The 23,179-nt window shown below is 38.1% G+C and overlaps 1 protein-coding gene and 1 pseudogene across 11 annotated transcripts in view; both read right to left on the bottom strand.

The window, feature by feature from the left end:
- Positions 1-1,209: 1,209 nt before the first annotated feature.
- The window catches only part of NfI (Nuclear factor I), a 70,164-nt gene continuing 48,194 nt past the window's right edge, over positions 1,210-23,179 (bottom strand). For 2 of the 11 annotated variants that reach the window (XM_089739353.1, XM_089739359.1), the window contains exons 3-14: positions 22,621-22,812; positions 20,634-20,841; positions 17,227-17,298; positions 15,392-15,487; positions 14,648-14,836; positions 13,260-13,361; positions 12,857-12,972; positions 12,426-12,534; positions 11,444-11,580; positions 8,807-8,937; positions 7,850-7,938; positions 1,210-7,686 (exon numbers count right to left, since the gene is read on the bottom strand). In XM_089739353.1, the coding sequence (XP_089595479.1) occupies positions 7,544-7,686; positions 7,850-7,938; positions 8,807-8,937; positions 11,444-11,580; positions 12,426-12,534; positions 12,857-12,972; positions 13,260-13,361; positions 14,648-14,836; positions 15,392-15,487; positions 17,227-17,298; positions 20,634-20,841; positions 22,621-22,812 (1,584 nt within the window). In that variant the 3' untranslated portion in view covers positions 1,210-7,543. Of the gene's footprint in view, positions 7,701-7,849; positions 7,939-8,806; positions 8,938-11,443; positions 11,581-12,425; positions 12,535-12,856; positions 12,973-13,259; positions 13,362-14,647; positions 14,837-15,391; positions 15,488-17,226; positions 17,299-20,633; positions 20,842-22,620; positions 22,813-23,179 lie in introns of all 11 variants that reach the window. The other 9 variants (XM_089739356.1, XM_089739354.1, XM_089739355.1 and 6 more) reach the window with 9 other exon arrangements.
- Positions 9,458-10,885, bottom strand: LOC149499445 (uncharacterized; annotated as a pseudogene).

The raw sequence follows: 23,179 nt of genomic DNA on the forward strand, positions 1-23,179 counted from the left end.
AATTTTGTATTTTCATGATAACGCAAGAAGAATGAAGAATAGCTCTCCAATATGTCGCTAACATAGTCAAACGAGCTCACAACTCGCCTTATGTTAAGTGGTTACTTCATAAATACCAGAGTGATTGCCACTGCCCATGTCGAGATATAAGTTTGACGCCGCAGTTGCATGATCGGGCCTGTGGTTCGAGGCAGCTTGTAGGTGGGCCCACTATACATATTTAAAACGACTGTCGTCAGTCTGTGACCATGAACATTATATAAGTAAAGCATTCGAAGCGTCAGAAATATTATAATAACAATAATTATCGCATATAATACCGTAAAAGTAATTGTATGGCTGCGACTCGCGAAAGCCGAAGAAAATACTGGACGGTGCTTCTTCCCATAGTCTGTGATCGTAACGTGTCCGGTATTCACGAAAGCATTTCTCTGAATTAGACTTCGAAACTTATTTTCAGTTTTATATGAGCGAGTAAGCTCATGGTCATCAGACACAAAGCGCTTGCCAGTACTCATTATCAGGCTTCCCGTGGAAATCGCAGGTGTAATGTGACATGAATGACCTCCCGCCATCGGAGCAAAGTTCATCCATATTATCTGGAACCGCTGCGTTCATCAGTATGTTTCCAAATATATTTTTTGCCACGTACCATCCGGCTTTGGAATGAGCTCCCCTCCACGGTTTTTTCCGAGCGCTATGACATGTCCTTCTTCAAACGAGGCTTGCGGAGAGTACTGAATGGTAGGCAGCGACTTGGCTCTGCCCCTGGCATTGCCGACGTCCATGAGCGACGGTGACCACTTACCATCAGGTGGACCGTACGCTCGTCTGCCTACAAAGGCAATAAAATAAAGAAATAAAATATAAAACCTGGATCTTTACAGGTGGAGTGCTCGCCTGCTTCGAGTCGGTAGTTGTATAGTAATACAACGGAGACTTATGAGACTTATGTTAGACCTCATGTCTACATGTAAGTACTACTTAGCATCCGTGATGGGCAGAGAGCTCGATCGTTCGCACGTGCAATACAGAAATATAAATCCGGCAGGATGGCGTTGCCTTCCCACGACCCATAAAGTGGTCTACCACCAATAAAATGAATGGTTAGTCTAATTTGGCAGTGTGTTTAGCAGTAGTGATAATGTACATAATAGTATTCATTTTTTTTTTACAAAGCAAAGTAGATTAGGACAAAATAAAACTCAATTCTGTGTTTGTTTGTTTGTATTGCATCAACTGTAACACTTTCAGTTTTTTTCATCGTTTTTGAGCAAAGTTTACCTACATTATTATAATTGCTCGCGTCCTCACATTGAACTGTCCATTCGAATAAAAACATAATAAATAATCTTTGACACAACTGAGAGATACGCTAACCGCTGACGATTTGACGTCTGTCCGTTTTGACAGCTGTCAATGGACAATTCAATGGAGCCGTTTGCATAACAACGCATGCTGTGTCAAAATGCTCGACCCTTTCACGACAATACATTCCGGACACGACAATCGTGCCACACCATAATTGTTTTAAGCTTAAGCACCAATTTTCTTTATAACAAGTCGTTCGAAATAATTAAACGACTAATTTCTATAAATATCTTACTATGTATAGGTTAAAAATACATGTTTTAACATTTTTACAAGTCTATCTTTAGTTTTTTTATTTTATTTATTTTGTTATTGTGCATAATTGAACAACCTATTCTTAGTTACATAGTTGGTGTTTTCGTTTGAATTATTTCGGAAGAGGTCATTCGATTCGCTTTATCATTTAAAACAATTACATCAAAAAAGGTTATAGAAGAAGCACGATAAAGAAATGAGATGACAAACGTAACACGTACATAAATTCGAATTCTAAAGTTAATTTACATATTTTATTTTAAAACATACATTGAAACATATTTACATACACGACCGTAATGAACTAGATTAATTAATAAATTCGCTAAAACAAAACAAAAAAAAACGTAATAACCACGCAACACATGTCACCGACCTTCAGCCTGACATTCAGCTGTAATTCCGTCAATATAGAAAAGAAATTCCATTACGAAGTTACACAAGTAAATAAAATTGCACATAAAATGTACGAAACAGTTCGTAATTAGGTGTATTCTTAAAACGGTTATTTTATACTTAACGTTAACACTACTTACGTATGTCTGTTATATGATGATTCGAGAAAAACTTAACAGCGAGACGGATTTTGTATTTTCCATGTCTAAATTATTATTACGACTATATTTTTATAGATTATAAGGACTTGAATTGAGTTATATCAAGAAGCGATGCGACAAACAACTTAGTGCTTAAACAGTTTTAAAAAAGTAGCTGTTTGTTATGCACTACGTATAGGTTAGAAGCTGGAAGTGATACTTCTTTGGCACGACTAAACTATTAAATGTTTTTAGAATGGAAAAAAAAACAAGAAAACATAAACCTTTTATATAGTCAACAGAGCTTAATCTTGAATAAACAACGTGTCTGAAGAATCATAAGTTTTTGTTTATACATTTTGGGCGCGAACGAGTAGTCGAGTTGAGAAGTCTTCAGAAGTGCACGTGGGAATGGAGTGGGAATGGAACAAAACTATTAGATATGGCTTCTCAGGCTCTTCCAAAAGACCATATTGCACAACAAATTCCCACTATTTTGCTGTCAAGATTACGAAGGTTATTATTTTAGAACAATTTATAACTCGACTAACATTTCGATGAGCGTTGTGAAAAATAAATCAAATCTGAAAATGGTATTTCCAAATTAACCGTAATTTCAAAACCCAATTGAATTCCACGTTCAACTCTGAGAAGAGCGCCTGCGTAATAAAGTTCTGTCGTATAATTTTCCAATCCACACTAAAACTCTACCTTTAGCGCGCCAAAATAAGTAAAACTTCATTAAATAAAAGCGATTCTAATAGAAAAAACCAGCATAGATTAAGATAGAGACACGCCATTAAAATATAAATGGGTATAAAGATTATTACTAAAATTATATACGATAGATAATTATTAGGTAATATTCCAGCAAACTACGCACTTTAAGCGTTACGTAATGGTAAATATGTTTTATGTTTTCCATAGATGGACTAATTTGGAATTAAGTTTTTAAGTTCACGAAGGGTGCTTGCTCGTTCTAATACTCAAAGAGTCAAAATTTAATATGTAGCATATCTATATAACATAGTAATTGTTTACTTGACTTCACAACTAGTTCAGTGTGCTTAGTGCGAGTTTTTGGAACGGAGTTCTTTATCGGACGATGCGGAGGGGTACCCTAGCCGGGAAAAAACGTCCGTAACGTAAGATTTTTATTAGTAATGCACACAGTGTACGACTTAACTTTGTAATAACGTACAAAAAATAACATATTTTTTTATCATTCATTGACCACGATCTCAGAGCGTTCGTTTGCGCAATACACTAACTCTTATACAAACAACCGTGAATGAAGTGTACCACAATCAGTTCACACGTTACCGAATGACCGTGGGTTGTTGTGAAACCTCCAGTTTTATTTTCTTTATACCTCGAATAGAACTTTAAATTAATATTTTTATAATAAGGAACTTCGTTCCTATCCGGTGTCCCACGACACCACACGTTTTTTTTAACTTTTCGATCGCGTAAAAGTTAACTCAAATTTATATGAAGTTAGAACAGCTCACCTTTGCTTGCTGTGAGGGGCGCTGTTCCAACTCTATACAAATATGAGTTAATTTTACGCGATCGAAAAGTTAAAAAACTCTCACTAAGCACATAGAGCAACACGATCGGAATGTCAAGCAATTTCAAAGGTGAAAACGTGTAACTACGTTATATAGTCACGCAACTTGAGCTATACAAATGTTGGGTGTGATACAGACAGACAGATCAATATAAAGTTTGGAGGCAAGGGATGCATAATTACGTGAAGCAATTGCAATGAACACTAATTAATATAGAAATCCAAGTACCAGCCATTCAAAATAATGTTTTTTTCATATTTTTTTTATTCTAATTAGCACGTTGTATAGAACGCATCATATATAACATACAATTGTTGTATCTAAGGCACATAATGTTTAGGCTTTCAATTATCATTCAATATCAATAACAGTGTGGCTAAGTAACGTAATCGCTAGGGAATTCAGAAGGAGCACATGTCAAATCGCAGACCATTAATTAGCACATCACGAAACCCACTTGTGGTTGTTGCTTGACGTTGACACTTTGTAGTTGGCGCCACAATTATGACAGCTGTCAATTTTGACGTATGCCGCTGTTGAATCCCCTCAGTGATTTATCTACAAACTACCTTTTAACTTTTTCGGTGGCTATGTATTTCGCTTGCATATTAATGTTTTATACGTCTACAATTTAAAAATGAAAACGATAACTGCAAAGCTACAATCACTAAATAATGTTATGCTTTAGAAAACGGTATCTGTGTGTGTGTGAAATCTTGACTAATTCATCGACATATCAATGAGCTTCGATGCAATATGAATGTGTTCTCGCTACCGAAGCCAACGTGACGTGATGTACAAAAAATTCAGTTAAATGTAACGTTGATTAAGATAAGATTGAACTTTTTGGCGCGTGTTAGTCCAGTTTCGTTAAAAAACTTAATCGCCAGTCTTCCCAAGCCCGGGACAGCGCGCTCCCGGCATCCGTCGTGCCAGTACACAAACAACTATTCCAATATAAGACACGATCGAAATGAACAATTGAATCACAGTCTAGAAATATTATTTCGGCACCAATTGAAATTTAAATTCGACGCCGACGCTAGGCACGCGCGTGCCGACTGTCCCTTTCATGTTTTGACGAATTGTATCTTTTAAGCTATGACGTCACTATATCTAAATGTACTTTCGTAATTTGTCTACGGTCTACAGCTAGCAATTGACTAAGTTACACAGCTCCGCCCGCTCTAGTCGGCCGCTTACTTTGTTCCGTGAATTAGCTATTCATTTTTTTGTCATATAGTTTACTTTAAACCAGTCTATCCGACATTTTAAATTTATTATTTTTCATTACAAAATATAATCTGCGTGTGTCCGAACTACATTCAGTACAATAACCTAGCTTCCCTATACGCACAATTTAGTTTTATTATTGCTTTTCGTTTGTTATTGCTATTATTACCTTATTCATCTAATTCTAAATAGTATCCTCTCATCGTTTGGGAGCAAAACTGAAAGGGACGACAAAATTATGTTGTTGAAACAAACTCGAGCCGGCCTTACAAACTATTGTGACGTTTTAACCAAGACAATTAAGAACAGAATTAACAATCAAGCGGTTCCAATCCCTGAATCAAACATGAGTTATTTTGAATAAGTTTTACATACATACTAAGACACCTCATATGTTTATGTTTTAAGATCTACTGCAAACCGACAGTTAACCAACAATCCTGCGAGCGTTCAGAATTGACAAGATCTTATCCTTAGTTAAGTTAGATAAGTTCAAAGTGTTGACCGAAGTCGGGAAGAAGTCTCACCCAGAGTCTGATTTCGTCCTTCCTCTTAGACCCCTGATCATCCTCTCGCAACGTCAACGTCAAAGGTAAAATCCTGTCAATTTTACACAGCCGCGAGATTGTCTTGCTATGAAAGGTTTTTTTTGTCAGAAGTATTAATTCAATAAGGGATCACAAAATAACAAGAAAACAATTGTGTCTTATCTATTAACGCAAATTCTTAACAACCCGGATAGACTCTCAAGGACAACATTGACTGTTCAAATTCTAAAATCATACAATGTTACGTAAATCTAAATCTATCAAAAATGTGTATATACATACATACATATATATCAATAATTATATTATATATCGATTTCATTAAAAGTAATTTGGCCACTTTTTTTTTAATAATTCCCTTTACGTTAGTTTATAAGGGACACCAATACAAGTATTTAATTCTCATTATTAAATTTAATTAATAATTCTAATGACTAGCTTTTTTCATATGGCCGCGTCGTTTGCTGACAAAGAAATCGGAAAAGGCTTAAAAAAAATTAGTTCAGCATTCTAAAAAATCTCAGTATTATGCTTGCACAATATGAAAACAAATATATGTATAAGTGTTAAATAAATAGTACTTGTTTAAGGTTAGTAAATGGATTTAAATAAAATGAGCTGATGATAAAAAAACTACAAAATTTTACAATTATGTACTTACATTATTATCTTTATTAATTGTATGAAAGGCACCTATATATCATTCTCGATGTCCGAACTACGTATTGGAGCTTACGATCCGGACGTCAGCTTTATAGCTTCGCTAAAATCATTCTGAGATCGAAACACCAAGCGAAAGCTTCTTAAATGGCACCGAAAATGACATCCGAACCGCAAGCCTCACTAAAAACTAAACTTTCGGCTACACAACTAAACTAGTTCCTTAAGCAAGGCTCGTCTTTCTTAAATATTCAATAAGTTACAAAAAACCACTTTTTCAATGTCAATACTAAATCTAAAATACAACACACAACAACGAAACAGAACACCTTATAATATCACACGCGCGACCCCCGAGCGGATGCAACTCGCCCACCGAGTGGCGACTCGCCCCCCGAGCGACGCGACTCGCCCCTCAAGCGATACGACTCGCCCCTCAAGCGACGCGACTCTCCCCCCAAGCGGCGCGGCTAGCTCGGGGGCCGTCCTCACTGTCTGACAGCTCAGCAAAGGAATCTTATACAAGCTGCACTCCTTTAAATTTTATAATTTCACTAAATTTACTGGAAGGCTTTGATCATATCATATTCGTTTTTGTATTCTATAAAAGTATTAGAATATAATTTCATTGTTTTATATTATAATTTAATTTTTTTATTACTTTTTATATAATCGTTGGAGAATTGTATCTTGTTACATATATTTTAGTAAATTTATGAAATCAAAAGCATGCCGACTGTCTATTTCGTGAAACTCTCCGAGTGCACGCGGTATCGCTCCGTTTTGACAATAGGTGGTCAATTTTATAAATTTCTAATCAATGTATCATCATGTTATCATTGCTAGCTCCGGAGACAGCCGACATTGCGCAAAAAAATTGTAAATCCTAAATTCCAACTACGACCACTTCCTTTAATAATAATTTTTCCTATTAACACTAATTACATCTTGAATCTGAATCTATATTCACGGACATCGATTACCTCAAATGGACTGAACGTACATCCTAATATTTGAACAATGATCAAAATATTATTAATTAGTAATTAAACATGATTGACTTTGGGTAATTGAGTCTTGCGAGAGCAATAGTAACTACAAAAGTGTTTCAATCCACTCGACATAACCAGTCGCGAACAAAACACTGAACACAAACGTCATATTAGACAGTTCGATGGGTGACCGGACGCCAATGTGAGAGCGGAGCCGGCGTCCAGCGCAGCACGGAGACGTGCGCTCCGTCCGGCGGGCGAGGCGCGAGTGTCGCGGGCGGGCCGGGTGTCGGGTAGGACGCAGCCGCCCGGTGCACGTGGCAGCGCGCGGCTCCGTCGCCGGGGTCGTCGACCCAGCGGGCGCCGGGAGCGCGGGATCACGGCGAGCGGAGGTCCGGCGCCGCCTTGTCGGGGGCGTCGACCCCGTCCACGCCGACCGCCGCTCCCACCGCCCCCACCGCCCCGGACGTGTCCATCGCTGTTGCCTCTGATGTTATCACGTTTGATTGGAAGAAACGATCTGAAAGCCGTAGACTAAAACTTAATTACCAACCATTTATTCCTTCTGAAAGGTCAAATACATAGAGTGTGCTACTTACTCTGTTAGTTCCAAAATGGACCCAAAATTTTAAGTGAGAACACTACTTGGAGACAGACTACTAATAACAAATTTCAATACGAACCATCATCCAGTAGGACCACGTGGTCCGGACCAGGTGGCGCAGTCATTATGTTAAACTCTTCTTCTAGCGTCGTGAACGGTGGGTTCCACCTGGAATGAGAAACGAAAAGAGGTATGAGAAGGATTCGTTTTTTAACCTTTCTACAATCCGACTGGGTGTAAGCTTAAATTACTTTTTGTTCCAACTGCTAACGCTAAAACAGTAGGATACAGTAACCGCACCTAGAATGCCAGGTTAGACGTTACTGCTCATTTGCACACACCGGCTTTACTCGCTGACTGCAGAAGGCAACATGCAAAGTGACATAAAGAATCCAATTTAACAGGACCTTATATACATACTTATACCCATACACTCAAAAACTTAAACCCTTTTAGTGCTGAGCTTATTTTCACATATTTTACAGACATTACCTAAGGATTTTTGAAAAAAAAGTACATTATAAAGACTTTTACGTAAAAAAAACAATGCAAATTTTTTTTATTGCCCTTTTATGCAGACGAGCATACGGCCCACCTGAAGGTGAGTGGCTACCGTCGCCCATGAACTTCAGTAATGCCAGAGACAGAGCCAAGCCGCTGATTTATCGACGCATCGCGCTCAACGGGTTAAGTTGCAAAATATTTAGCTCTCTGACGGCTCTGAGAATCGTATGAAATCTGGCCTGGTTTTATCTGTGTCATCAGCTTGTTTTTTTTTTTATTACTTAGATGGGTGGACGAGCTCACAGCCCACCTAGTGTTAAGCGGTTACTGGAGCCCATAGACATCCACAACGTAACCACCCACCTTGAGATATAAGTTCTAAGGGCTCAAGTAAGTTACAACGGCTGCCCCACCCTTCATACCGAAACGCATTACTGCTTCACGGCAGAAATAGGCAGGGTGATGGTACCCACCCGCGCGGACTCACAAGAGGTCCTACTACCAGTAAACCACCAGTTGTGTAGTGCCGTACCTCGGTGGAGCCCTATTGGAGGGTCGCGGCGCGTACAGACCCAGGCCGCCGGGAGGGGACGCGCCCCCCGAGCCGCCCCCACCCCCCGTCCCGCTCAGCGAGCCCAGCCCCGTGCCATACGACGTAAACACCTGGAACATATCGCAATACGTGATTACTGAAATTGAGGTTCCCACTTTTCATTTTAATTTTACGCCGCAACTTTCATAAGTATATGAGTCTTAACGATTTTAGAACCAAACGTACTCTAAATTTGTGAGATTCTCTAGTTGCCATGCAAAGTTCCACTAGAATCGGTTCACGATCTCGTCCGAACAAACAAACAGACGGACCTACAAGAATATTGAATGGGGCTTGGTTTCAGTCAAGTCCAAGTGTGGCCTTAAAATATAGTCACTTATTTCGAGGTCAAAACAGGGGTAAATTTTATTTATTTATACAAATCTATATATCTATGTATATAAAAATGAATTGCTGTTCGTTAGTCTCGATAAAACTCGAGAACTGGATCGATTTGGCTAATTTTGGTCTTGAATTATTTGTGGAAGTCCAGAGAAGGTTTAAAAGGCAGATAAATATGAAAATTCTCGGAATTAAATAAAAGTAACAATTTTATTTTTCCTTTGATGTATCCCCCGTCGGACGGATTCCTTTTCGGGTTAAAGATATTCTTTATTCTCAAAAGAATTACATAAATTCACTTAAATGAGAACATTAAAATAGTTATAATTAATTCAGTTCGTGCAGTACATGACAATAATTTGTAGTAACAACATGCGGTGCTATGACAATATATTTAACAAAAACTATAAAGATTATTATTTTCTTAAAATGTATAAACAGGGTAGATTACCACAGCAGATCGCATCGACCAGCCGCCGGCCGCTCGGTGGCGGGTAGATATTGGCGCCACAAGGAGCTAGTTCGCATGGATGTGGCATTGGTAAAATGTTTGCAGGTTGTTAGTTTCGTTGTTTTTTCGTTTCATTTTTTAACTACTTATCGATAGACTTCAGGACGCACTTGAGCTCATCAAACTTTCCCGGCTTAACAATGCTGCGTACATTGGCGTAGAGAAAGTTGAGAGATGAGTAGAACGTTTCAATTTGTGAGTAGTCGTTTGTAATCTGGTATGAAATGTTCTCAATTTGTAAGATTCCTATTCTGGTACTAGATTGTTTGTTGCCGGCGCAGAGTTTTTTGGTAAGGATTCTACTATTGCTGGTTCTCCTTTTACATATTTAATAGAAATATTAGTTTCGCCATTGAAAATTCGATTTTCAAGTTCTTGTTTCAGGATTTTTAAGGTTTCTCTCTGATGTGGAGTTTGATCACTGTATATCTTGACGTTAGCAGCTGCCATGTTATTTCGGTTTCTAAGTATAACTTTAACAGCGTCCTCTGATTTAAAAATAGCTTTAATGGGGCGGATTTTGTCATGTGATATTTTCCAAGACGGTGTATGTTTTCAGGTTCAGGACAGTTACTTGAGGCCATTTTAGTAAGTTTTATTATTTCTTTTTTGTCATATTCCAATCTTTCTATAGCATTTTCAGAGGTGGCTTCTATGACACCGCATACGATTATATTTTTTGCTCGCTGACTACGTTCTTGACATTCGGCAATCATCTTGTTATAATTCACGCGATTCATGGACGCAGATTCTTGTGTATGCAACGATTTAAACTTAAGTCCTTCCACTTCTTTTTCAAGAAGTTCAATTTTATTTCCCAATATACTGGTAGACGTCATCACGTTTGACACATCCACCTTCAATTTTTCCTGTTCGATGATGATGGATTCAATATTGTTACATATTTTATCAACTTGCCCTTTCATAGCACTGACATCTTGGTACAATCTGTTTATATTCTCAGTTTGGGCAACACTACTTGACGCCATAAGAGACATCATTTCTGCCATCTGTTTCTTCACGTCTAAGATTTTTTCGATGACACAATCGTTGCTATTAGATGACCTTCGTTTATTTCTAAATGTAATTTTTGGAGTATCAAAATCAGGAGTTACCGATAGGTTTGGTTGAGATCCTCCATACGTTTGAGACACGTCACCTCCATTCGGTGAGCGTAGATTGAGAGATAGAGAGATAGAGAGATAGAGCTCATTGTAGATCCGTGGCTCAATTAGTGACTTTGTTGTAAGGGGCACGAAGAGGTCAGGCGAATTTGTAGTCACTGCTTAAACTGTTATGGTCGAAATGTTAATAGTAGTGGTTTTAAAATAAGTTAAATAAATTTTATTTTTCTCGCACTGCACTTCACGGCAAATTGTAATCAAGAGCATATGTTGCTTGAGTTTAAAATGGTTTGTCGGTGAAATGAATGTTTTTGGAAAGATCGCTAACACGTCTGTACTGCACGGATGCACGGAGCAAACAACCTTTTGTTTGTTTTAAGTTTATTTTATACAAAAGTTTAGGTCTTTTATTTATCGATTGAGGCACTACGAAGTTTGCCGGGTCAGCTAGTGAAACATAAGTGATTTATTTCAAATTAAATGAGATCAAAACAGGTTATCTTTGGCACCGGGTTCCAATAAGCCACAGTCGCGAATCAAACTGACCTCATTAGTCTTGTCTTAGAACATCTCAGAGTAGTAGCGTGCGGCAGTACGTACCTGCTGCGACTGCGTGTGGTAGTGGTTGAAGTGGGACATCGGCGGGTGGCAGTCGGTGCGGTAGGCGAGCGGCGAGCGGCGGCGGGGGGAGGGCGGCGGCGACCCCACCGCGGGGGGCGAGGGGGACAGCTCGCTCGCTGCCAACACATAACCGCCACACGTTGCATGTCAATCATTTAACTTACTTTTAGCTACATTAAACATAATATGTATCCATACTATTTAAAAAAAAGATGTGTGGTGTCGTGGGACACCGGATAGGAACGAAGTTCCTTATTATAAAAATATTAATTTTAAGTTCTATTCGAGGTATAAAGAAAATAAAACTGGAGGTTTCGCAACAACCCACGGTCATTCGGTAACGTTGTGGTACACTTCATTCGCGGTTGTTTGCATAAGAGTTAGTGTATTGCGCAAACGAACGCTCTGAGATCATGGTGAATGAATGATATAATAAAAAATATGTTATTTTTTGTAAGTCGTACACTGTGTGCATTACTTATACAAATCTTACGTTACGGACGTTTTTTCCCGGTTAGGGTACCCCTCCGCATCGTCCCATAAGGAAATTTGTTCCAAAAAACTCAAGATTGACATTCATTTTGTTTATTACATTCTCTCTTTTGTTTTCTTATTGAAAACCAAATAAACAAATTTCCAGAATTTATTATGGACATATAAATGACGTCAGGAGCACAAAGAAAAGTAAGTCGATTAACAAACCCCCCGAAGGAGCGGTACGGCAACCTTATAAATAAAAACTGATTAAAGACATTGAACTACGCACACCAGAATACACCTTCTAACCAAAGAAAAATTTGCGATATATTTCAGTAAAAATGTCTAAAAAAATAAATGAGATTTCATGAAGGGTCCGCGCTCCTGGTCACTCACGAGCTGCTTGGAAGATTGTGGAGGTGCTTTAATATCGAATATTGAATTGCCTAGAAATTTATTTTGTTTAAAAGCTTTCAAAAAATACCTGTCGATCTAATGATAGCTACTGGTCTCGCCATCGGGGGTAGAGGGGGTGGGGGTAGCATCGAGCTGCTGAAGTACGCCGGCTTAGGACTCCTCGACAAGCTATGAACCTGGAAAATAAACAAGTATTTACATGGATATCCGATACGTAATACTTATTCTCCTTCATTAATTCAAAAAATATCAGTCCAGCGAGTGATGTGGGAAGATAAAGGCCTATGTCCAGCCGTGGGCAGATAGAGGCTGATGATGATGATGACGATGAGTGATGTGGAGCTAATAGGACCTACGTGCTATATATATATCCAGAAGGAATAGGCGGTCCACGGGAACAGTCCATCAATCAGCCTTTACATCTTCATTGGTTTAATCTGCTCCGTACTACGTCGTTAATATATCTTTATCCTTAGACGAAGAGCTTTTTTATATTACCTGTAATTGAGCAACATCTGTGGGCTCCTGGCAGACAAAGGTCACGAAGTCCCCGAGAGAGTCCTGCGGCGTCTCGTACTTCGCGCTCGAATGATGACTCGTCAAAGCTTCTGATGCTGAGGACGGAGAAGACTGGTCTTGACACAGAGCACTGAATTGTGTAATGTTTCTAAAACGTTCTCACTCAAGTCTTAGATTCGTAGTAGGCTCACGCGGGCTCACACCCTGGTCTTTATACAGTAAGACAACAACTGCGCGTCCGCTTGAAGGGTACAACGGCTATTACTTCTAAGTGTCGATCAACAGTTGTCTGCAATGACCCAAGTCAGCCCGCGCTAGGCCATTCAAGTTTTATCTAGAAGTTTCCATTATAATTACAGGTGAGATAAATCTACGGACTCACTATTGGGGTGCGTGTCCGCGGGTGGCGGCTGGTAGAATATCGTGTTGGACGGCACCAGCGGCGACTGGGCTGAACTCAGACCCGCTGAGCTGTGGGGGATACCTGTGAAGCATTTTACTTTTTAAGCCTTAAATCTAGCATTTGATCTTATTTCTTTACTATTAAGGGCCTATATTCTGCGGAATAGTCAGGAGTCAGTGCGATGTCCCGTGAATTACAACTATGCTGTAAGTAAACCCAAACCCATATAATCAACAAATACCTCGACTAAACTGTATATTTAATATGGTTTTCCTACTCATCGCGAGTTCAGAAGACTAATATAAAGGTCAACAAACCCGATCCACTACAATACTAATGTCATTCCACTCGGCGCTTATTCAGTTCGCGGGAGCACGTGACTTACATACAAATACCAAACTGCACGACTTCTAGAGCTGACCGATCTATACACAATACACATTATGTTACATTGTTTCGTATTGCGTTTAATGTTCGTGTAATTAATTGATGTGACTAACAAAGTAAGGAACCTTGTTTGTATTGTGAGTCCACTCGGGGAAGTACTGTAATTCTTTTGTCCCGGAATAACACGCGCTCCGGTTTGAAGGGTGGGATAGCGGAATTACAAAAGTCTTCGACCTCAGGTTTCATAGAGAGTTTGTAATAGCAGGCAAGCCGAGGTCGTCTGCTGAAATGTTAGGCGGTCTCCAGAGACCAAAATCCTGCATCGTAAAGGCTCAGTAAGCTTGGCGGGTCGATAACCAAATTCAGACGCTCTCTGCGCCGAAGCTAAAATGCCTTTCCGTTGATGGTCTCTATGAACTCTATTTATTAGCATCTTAGAAGTAAATTAAGCTGTGCAGTAGAAAGCTTCACCTAATACTCTTCTATCATCTTTCCGTAGCCTAGGCTGGAGAACCAGGACAATTCTAAGATAAGACTAAACTTTAATAGACTCACTTAACATTCAGAGCGAAAATGAGAAAAGGACGGTGTGGCATAATTGTTGCCTGCAGACAACTATTGTGGTGATACGAATAACTGCCCATTTTACTTTTTCATAAGTAGGTTTATTTAACTACCATAGTACCAGTTTCTATTCCGTTTTTTTACAAGGCAAACCTTCTCCAACCTGAAGTATTTTGATTCAGATTGAAGATAAGTTATATAGATAAGATATTTTATACTTTACACGGATCCCTATTTACGTCGTCTGCGAGTTTGCCACTTCAACCTAAGATGATCAATCATTACTTTTGATGTTAACTATCAGTACTCGTCATCTCAGGTCTTGGGACCACATTTTAATTACACCATAAATGAACTTTTACATCAAGTGGAATATATGTATATTCGTCAAATAAATAATATAAAAAAATACTCACTAAAGCACTGCCCGACAAGCATGGTCGACGGAGTGGACCTCTCCGCCGGAGGATCGAAGGTGGGTGGTGCTGGACTATTGTACCCGCAGTAATATCCCGATTCCAACTTGATACCACCACCGGAACCACCAGGTGATTCAGAACCGGTCTCTTGCAGGATTGACGCTGGAGACGAAGAAAGAGGGTATTCTAGTGATTGACCAGAAGTAATACCATTATAAATTTTAAATGAACTTTATTTAGAAATAGCATTAGATTGGATTGGAAGTCTCTCTATGATGAAGCTTTCTATCATAAATTGCTTATAGATCGAAAATATTGCCACTTAGTAAGAAACATCTCACGAAACTATATTATTATAAGATTTTTTTGCAAAATAACTGATATTACACGGACGCAGAATTTCATGAGTTCACAAGGCTATGAGGCTCCCAGAAGGCATTGACATGTCAATATTAAAGCAATTAATGTCAAAGTTGTAATTTCATTAGAACCTATCTGTCCAACAGAGAGGCAGTTTCAATGATGGCAGTACAGTAGAGTCACACGGGTTTACAAGATCGTAAATAGTTTTGATTTAAATAAGTTTGAATTTTATTATTAAAAAGCAACATACAAAACATCAAAATGAAAATCACACTAATCGAAAAGTTGCGTTGGTGATTGCGCTTACAAAGACATCATCCATGTAAACAAAAGTTAGTTAAAACCCAAGTTGTGAGTTAAACAACGAATGCAACGTACCTTTAGACAACTTCCATAGTTCCTTAGAAGAGAAGACACCCGTCGCTAGTATTATGTCGTTGCAAATAACACCATTGTATGGATTGTGACTATAACCTGCGAATTAGCAGTTTCAATATCAAGCAATACTAATGTCTCTCTGCAAACAAACTATGGAGGTGGAGTACTTACGTTTAAACTACAGAGAGGGTACACAGAAACTTACCTTATCCATGTGTATACTTCGCAAAACTGACCAACTTTAATATCGTAAATAATTTCGTATAAGCTTCGCCATAAAGTTGACGGTAGAGCATCTCATATTATGTTTTTGTTTAAATCCTTTACCAATCAGTAGATTAGTGGATTTTACTAACATAATTAAGTGTATGTTCACGAATGCTCAATCTTCTCGAGTATTGACAGTAGAAAGTTATAGAATAACCGTATTTCGTTCATAAAACTTTCTAAACATATTTCTGTCTTCCCTCTCTGGACAAATTTAGTAGATAAAAGTCGTAGACAAAAAAGATTAAGTAAAAAACGAGTCTACAAAAAATTCTATCAGTTGATCAAACGCTGATACCGAGGAATGCAAAATCGTTTTAGTTACAATATTTGAGGTTTCACCCGAGACAGAATCACTGGAATCTATCACAGTATACGAAATTAGAAAAAAACAATCTTACACTCAATATTGTCCGATTCATCATATCGGTATAAAAATGATAATGAAAACACACAGTTATTGAAAACATTATACCTTTAAATCAATTACCAAGACCTGAGCGTAATTGAAGACTTTTATTATGGTATTCCACGTCTCGTTTACAGGTAAGCAAAGAGCTATTAAACATTTTTACACCTCGATACCACACACCTGTGACATATTTACAGGGTTATTTATATCAATGCTTCACTCTACATTTTTACATTTCGGATCAGTTTGACGCTTCGGACTCTGTCGTGGTCTCAGGCTAGCTGGTCTGTTTATGCTCTAATTAAACCCAAAAAAATTAATTGCATGTAAATTGTAATTTGTTTCAGAATAAGTTTTAAGCCTATGAAACAGGACAAGCCACAGCCCACCTGTGGCCTGGGCCTGCAACACTAAAACTGCCTTTTATAATGTTAGTAAAGCATTGACAAAACAAATACTGAGTTAAAGAGAATGAACACAGACCAAATAAACGTAACATTCTTATTTGAATTCTCAATGGAAGCTCGAGAGAGTGAGTGCAACTCTAAATTGTTTTTGAATGACCAGAATTTTCACAAAACAACACCAATCGATGCTGCAACAATCGATAATATAGCTTTCTACTGTTGTAATGTCAGAGGAAGGGGTGTGGGATATCAGAACCTTTTATAGCCAGTTGGTAAACAAGCCTACAGGCCAACTTATGAGGAGCTGTCACCGCCGGCCATAGACTTCGGTAGTGCCGGACAAATAATCATATAGTCTACATTGTGTGAAGATATTTCTTAGTTTTGGCGTTCGACAACACAAGTAGGATAGCAATGTTCGACTATTTATTCGAGGAAACGTGGTGCTTTCTTTGTATACAAAGGATCTTATTGAAAACCAAAAATAAGGAAATTGTAAACAAACCATCTCAGTTACATAATGGTTTATATTGTATTATTTGCATTGATACATTGGAACACAAAATCTAATCTTTAGTGCTATTGCAAGAAAAAAGTTCAAAGGTCTACTGGACCTAACAAAGGCATAACCCTAAACTATAATACAACATAATTTATAATCTCACACCTCATACGACAAGGTATATAATCGATTGTCACAACGGGAAACATACGACACAATACAGTGCACGGTAAATTGCAGCTGTTACCTTTGTTCTTAGCCTCGTGTTCGTTCTCTTTGTCTCTAGGTGGATGAGGAGAGATGGACCCACTTAGGATATCTGAAACACATCCGATAGATACAATAGATTTCTAAATACCCTACGTTAGCATACAAAACTAATTTTTTTGTTCTATATCTACGAGCTTAAACAAAAGTTAAAGCCTTTGGATATAAAGTGATAGAAACGTTCAAGCGATAATCCACAACATAGAACAAAGAAGATCCACTCAAGTTGAATTTCAAAACATTTCTTTATCAGTTACCGATTCTCACAGGGACCATTCTAGACTAGAAGAAATATTCACTTCAGTTATATATTATTTTAAATACGATTCCCATTTTAGTATAAATTTCTACAGGTGTTTTTGTGTTAAATCTATACCAATTAATATTTAACGGCCGTCTGGTGTAGTGGTAAGTGACATGGTCACTACACAAGGGGGTCGCGGGTTCGAATCCCGCCAAGGGAAGATATTTTGTATGATAAATATAAAATGTCTTTTCCAGGGTTATGGATGTATATTAAATATATGTATGTGTATAATAAAAATCTTACATTTATTTCCGTTATCTGGTACCTGTAACACAAGTTCTTTACGAACTTAGCACGGGACTAGTTAACGTGGCGTGATTGTTAGTAAATATTTATTATTATTATTTATTATTAATATTATTATTATAAATATTATAAAGTTGAAGAGTTTGTTTGTTTGAATGCGCTAATCACAGGCACTACTGTTCCGATTTGAAAAAATATTTCAGAGTTAGATAGCCCATTTATTGAGGAAGGCTCTAGGCTATATATAACATCACGGTAAGACCAATACAAGTGGAGCACCAATAAAGAATGTTTCAAAATAGGTTTTTAAATAGCTCCTTAACATTCTATTACCTAAAAATATTTTCATTTTCTACATAAATGAAGTGAGGGTAAAATTTAGCGTTATGGCAAAGTAACTACATATTATAAAAAAAATATTAGAAATTAGTGTTTGCAGGTTTTGTTTTTTTGTTCCTACATATCGTTTGTTCGCTTGATTGTACGCAGCTGTTGTAATCCTTTTTTCCTACCTAATTGTTCGCTTCTAAGGGGCGTTCCACTTACGCTCGCACTATTAGGTAAGCTCACGGGCTCGACCTAGAGATGCTAACACTAGCCCTAACAAGAGGAGTGCTTCGCTGAATCTACCACCGGATCCGAATCAAGACCCACTGAGAATATTCGGCGAGAATTATATATTAGTCTTAGATTGCACGACGAACTCTTCGTCGTATTCGACAAGGGCAGTGACCGGTGCTTGAAGAACCTAAAAGCACCGAGAGCGGATCCAGGAGATCCGATAAGATATATTTAGGGCAATGGCAGCTTTACGTTGCCTCGTCCCCTGGGTCGGTTATGTCATTAGCGGGGGCCACGATAAGGGGGTATGTTGTTAACATTTCAGTGAATATCTCTGGCGTAATGCGATAGATAACATGCCAATGGTTTAAACAAATATTCATTTGGGCTGCACCAATATTTAACGATTTAAATTATTTTTTTAGCCAAGATAATGTGCTATACACTATAGATAGGTACACATAATACATTGGCACTATTTTTATGTAAAAAAACTGCTTTAGAAAGGATTTGACCAAAATTACCTATATTGGGCATGTATAAATGTGTACATTAAATTATTAAAATAATATTTATTTATTTATTGCTTAGATGGGTGGACGAGTTCACAGCCCACCTGTTGTTAAGTGGTTACTGGAGTCCATAGATATCTACAACGTAAATGCGAAACCTACCTTGAGGTATAAGTTCTATGGTCTCAATTAAAGTTATATTAGCTGCCCCACCCTTCAAACCGAAACGCATTACTGCTTCACGGCAGAAACAGGCAGGGCGGTGGTACCTACCCGTGCGGATCTACCCATAGAGAGCAATGAGACGACGTCTGTCTGAACTGTGTATAATCTTTACCGAAACATATTTATTTGGTAAAATATAGTGTTACGACTAATTACTGTACAATATACCGCATTGTGACTTCTCTATTTTCTCGAAAAGATAATCAATAAATGATCAATGAACATGTTGAGAATCAACCATTACTTGAGCTATATTTCTACAATGATTCACAATGGATTCAAATTTATTTTGAATATCTCCGAAAGCATGTGACCGCACCGCTTTGGCTGTGACTATTAAATGTATTATTTACTGTGTCATCGCTGCACTAAGGGACATTTGAACGAGTGCCAAATAAGACCAAAAAGTCATTCTAGAATTGTAGTTGACAGCTAATGTATGAGTTTTATAGCCATTTAATATTTTAATAGGCAATTATTGAAATGATAGGAAACAGAATTATAGTTTGATGGTACCAGACCATTCCATACACCAGGCGACCACACTCAGTAAGGAGATATGGTGTGGAGTTCTTGTGCTGAAGTAATGAAATGACTTCTTACACTAATTTCACATCTCTGTCTTCCCAGGACAAACGGAGAAATCTTATTTATTTGACAATAACAATTAATATAAAATTACTAACTGAATAACTAACTCAAAATTAATTCTCTTCTTCTATTACCAAGGTTTTAAAGATTATTGATAAAGCTATTTTCTTTTCTGTGTACACTCAATGTTTAAAACCTTGAGCTGCTATTATGAAATATTAACATGTTTTTTTTTGTTCGCTAGTAGCCTAAGAGGATATTCTAGCTTTAATAGGCGGTGGTTTGTCTTCTAGATTTTAACTAAGCTATACTTCTTAGCTAACAAAATCAAATCAACTGTCTGTTATAAATAGATCATAGCCCGTGCCATTGTCAATTCCGACTAATTGTCGCTTGAAAGAAACTGAAAATAAAAATTACTGGGCGTATCCAAGTTTATCTTTAGCGCTCGTCATAGTGGCCAGATTAAATAGGTACTATTAAAATAACTTTTAAACTGTGGTCGTCGGGTTTTGAAGCCAGAAGTCGAAATTTGGCGTGATGTTTAAACGAATAAAAATACAGACAGGACTAGAAATTCGGTGATTTGAAGCAATAGATTACAAGCTAGGTATGCATGTGATGGCGCATTAAGATTGTAAGAATTTGATATTCTACCACTCAAATATAAAGCAACTACAACAAACTGACCATGAATGAGCGCTGTGGACTGACGGTTTTACACAATATCAGTTCGTTTATGGTTTAAGTACAACCGCCATTATTCTATTCATTGAGACTTAGAAAGGAACTCTTACTAAAATGCTTTTACAAGTACATAATTCTTAAGAACACTCATCGTGTTAATTATCAAAGTTCTCATTGCAAGTCCAGACCTTCGAATCGATTAGTCAACAGCACCCAAACACTTTAGCTAATAGAAAATACAAGTACTGAGCGAAAGACCTGGAAGACCGTCGCTCCCATTACCATAGCTGTTGATGAAGTTTGCGAGGTAGAGGTCCAGCTCGCGGACAGAGACGTTGATGTGGTACGGGTTCACGCAGAGACCTGGCTGCGTACACTCAGGGTGCTTCTCTAGTCGCTCTCCGTCCGTGCTCTCCAAGGGTATGGCTTTGAAGAGTATCACCATGACCAGATCTAGTCTCCACACCTGGAATATAGATGATGGATGATTTAATTAGAATCAATTTTCTTTTTTTATTTTGCTACAGAACGTTAGATGATGATGACAGTAGTCACAACACCCTGCTTATTTCTGCCGTGAAGCAGTAATGCGTTTCGGTTTGAAGGGTGGAGCAACCGTTGTAACTATACTGAGACCTTAGAACTCATGTCTCAAGGTGGGTAGCGGCATTTACGTTGTAGATGTCTATGGGCTCCGGTAACCACTTAACTCCAGGTGGGTTGTGAAAAAAACAATACTTTCACTAATAAGTCTTGGAACGTGCTGTACGAGATATGCTGCCGTCCTATGCCTTCCACTGCTAAAGTCGTGCCTAAAAGGATAGAATCGTTGCGAAGTACACAAAGAACAAAATAATTTTAAGACTTCACCTACACTTCTCGAGGTGTTCTCTCACATGTACACCATACGCGATATTTTTATGTTAAATCTTGTAACACATGTTTTTGAGCATAATAATTATTAATAATAGTGATGTCGTTTTGAGGTCAATTATATACATAGTAAATCGCATTTTGGTCCTCACGATACAGGCTATGCCTAGTGTGAGGATCATTGCTTAATTTTATATTGTTGATGCCATCTGTTAAATATGTAAATAGTATTCTAGGTCATGATTTAAGACTTTATGTAGTAAATAAAGAAATTATTATTATTATTATATTTATTTAAAATCTTATTAATTACATAATATTTTTTAGAAAAGATATTAAAAATACATTTTTTTTTAAAAACACTATATAAAAATAGATTGCCGCTGATGGCGGTGTCTACGACACAAGCCACCAGTGGTTAGGACTCCAGAGTGAGAAACCTCCTCACAATGCGTGCAGTATCGAGGATAACTGCTTTCTGTATTAGGCCCTTAACCCAGCTGGATAACGAAAGTTTCTTAAGATGTTATTATTATTATTATTATTATTAAAAAATGAACTAAGACCATTACATTGCGATGCACTGAGATATTGGCCAAACTACAACGATTTAGCTTAAGAGCTTCGAGGGAATAAATGACCCGAGCACACGGACCTGCTGTATTTTTAAACAAAAATCTTAACTTCCTTTAGCTGTATCGTAGTCAATACAAAAGGAATATTACAAACGCACTCGACATCTGAATAGCTTGGATCCATTTATACTCGGATTCTATTTGGGAACACAAACATGTGTGCTCTGAGCGTCATAGTAAAGATCTCTGTGAGGCTACAAACATTTATAGAATTCACAATATACGAGCGAATAAATAAAAATTGAAATGTCCCCTCAGTGATTTCGGTATAAAGATTTTTGGCTCAATTTTCAAAACCACAATACGAATGTTTTAATAATATGCCTGTACATCTCTGTTAGTTAATCTCTTGGATAGCTCGCGGGATTATTTAGGCGGTGGCGGACTCTTAAATGGTACAATATAAATAAAACCACCCACCTCGAGATGCGACATCTATCTCACCTATATGACCTATATCATCTATCTGATCTTTTTCCTGAGCCTCTGACCTGCCCTGTTGATTTATTTTAAGCGAGGTTTAAAATAAATCAACACAGATAAGAAGCATCCTGACTGTGCCTGATATTGCAACTGTCCAAGAGCAATTATGATTCTTCATCGATGGGCCGTATGCTCAGCTGTTTTCGAAGGCTATACACACAAAGTAGCCGCGATTTAAAAAAGGGTCACTTTTACAGTCCGATAAAATCCACAGTCCATAAGCTGAAGATATTCGTGAAATAATTCTTAAGGACCTTATCGGCCTGCCTCAAGCAGTCTATCCTCCGCATCTTGCCCTTCTGGTCCGGGTTGGAGAGGACACAGACCGCCGGCCTCTTGCCCGTGATGCTGAGCACGAAGTCCTCTCTGCAGTCTTGGGTGATGTCCTTCCGAAGCTTGCCCAGTAACCGGGATGCCCATTTTTGTTTAACTTCTGCTTTTTCATTCTGGAAATTCAATTTATTAAAATAGTAAATTAATGCACTATGAGCTCAAAAAAAATTTTTTTTTGTTAAATTGACAGCCCTTCCTATCTAATATTTTAATGCATTTTGCCACAAGTCATGAACAATGTCAATTCATTGTTATGACCCTCCCAACTACGACCAAATTTACTAGCAATGCTAAAAGTAGACCCGATTACGCACCACCGTCACACCCGTTGCAATCACAAAGTAGTCAGACGTTCCGGTAGTGGAAGATGTAACTATACTGAGACCTTAGAACTTATATCTCGAGATAGGTGGCGCATTTACGTTGTAGATGTCTATGGGCTCCAGTAACCACTTAACACCAGGTGGGCTGTGAGGTCGT

The sequence above is a fragment of the Bombyx mandarina genome, chromosome A1 (assembly GCF_030267445.1).
Source record: "Bombyx mandarina strain Sakado chromosome A1, ASM3026744v2".
Classification (NCBI taxonomy): Eukaryota; Metazoa; Arthropoda; class Insecta; order Lepidoptera; family Bombycidae; genus Bombyx; species Bombyx mandarina.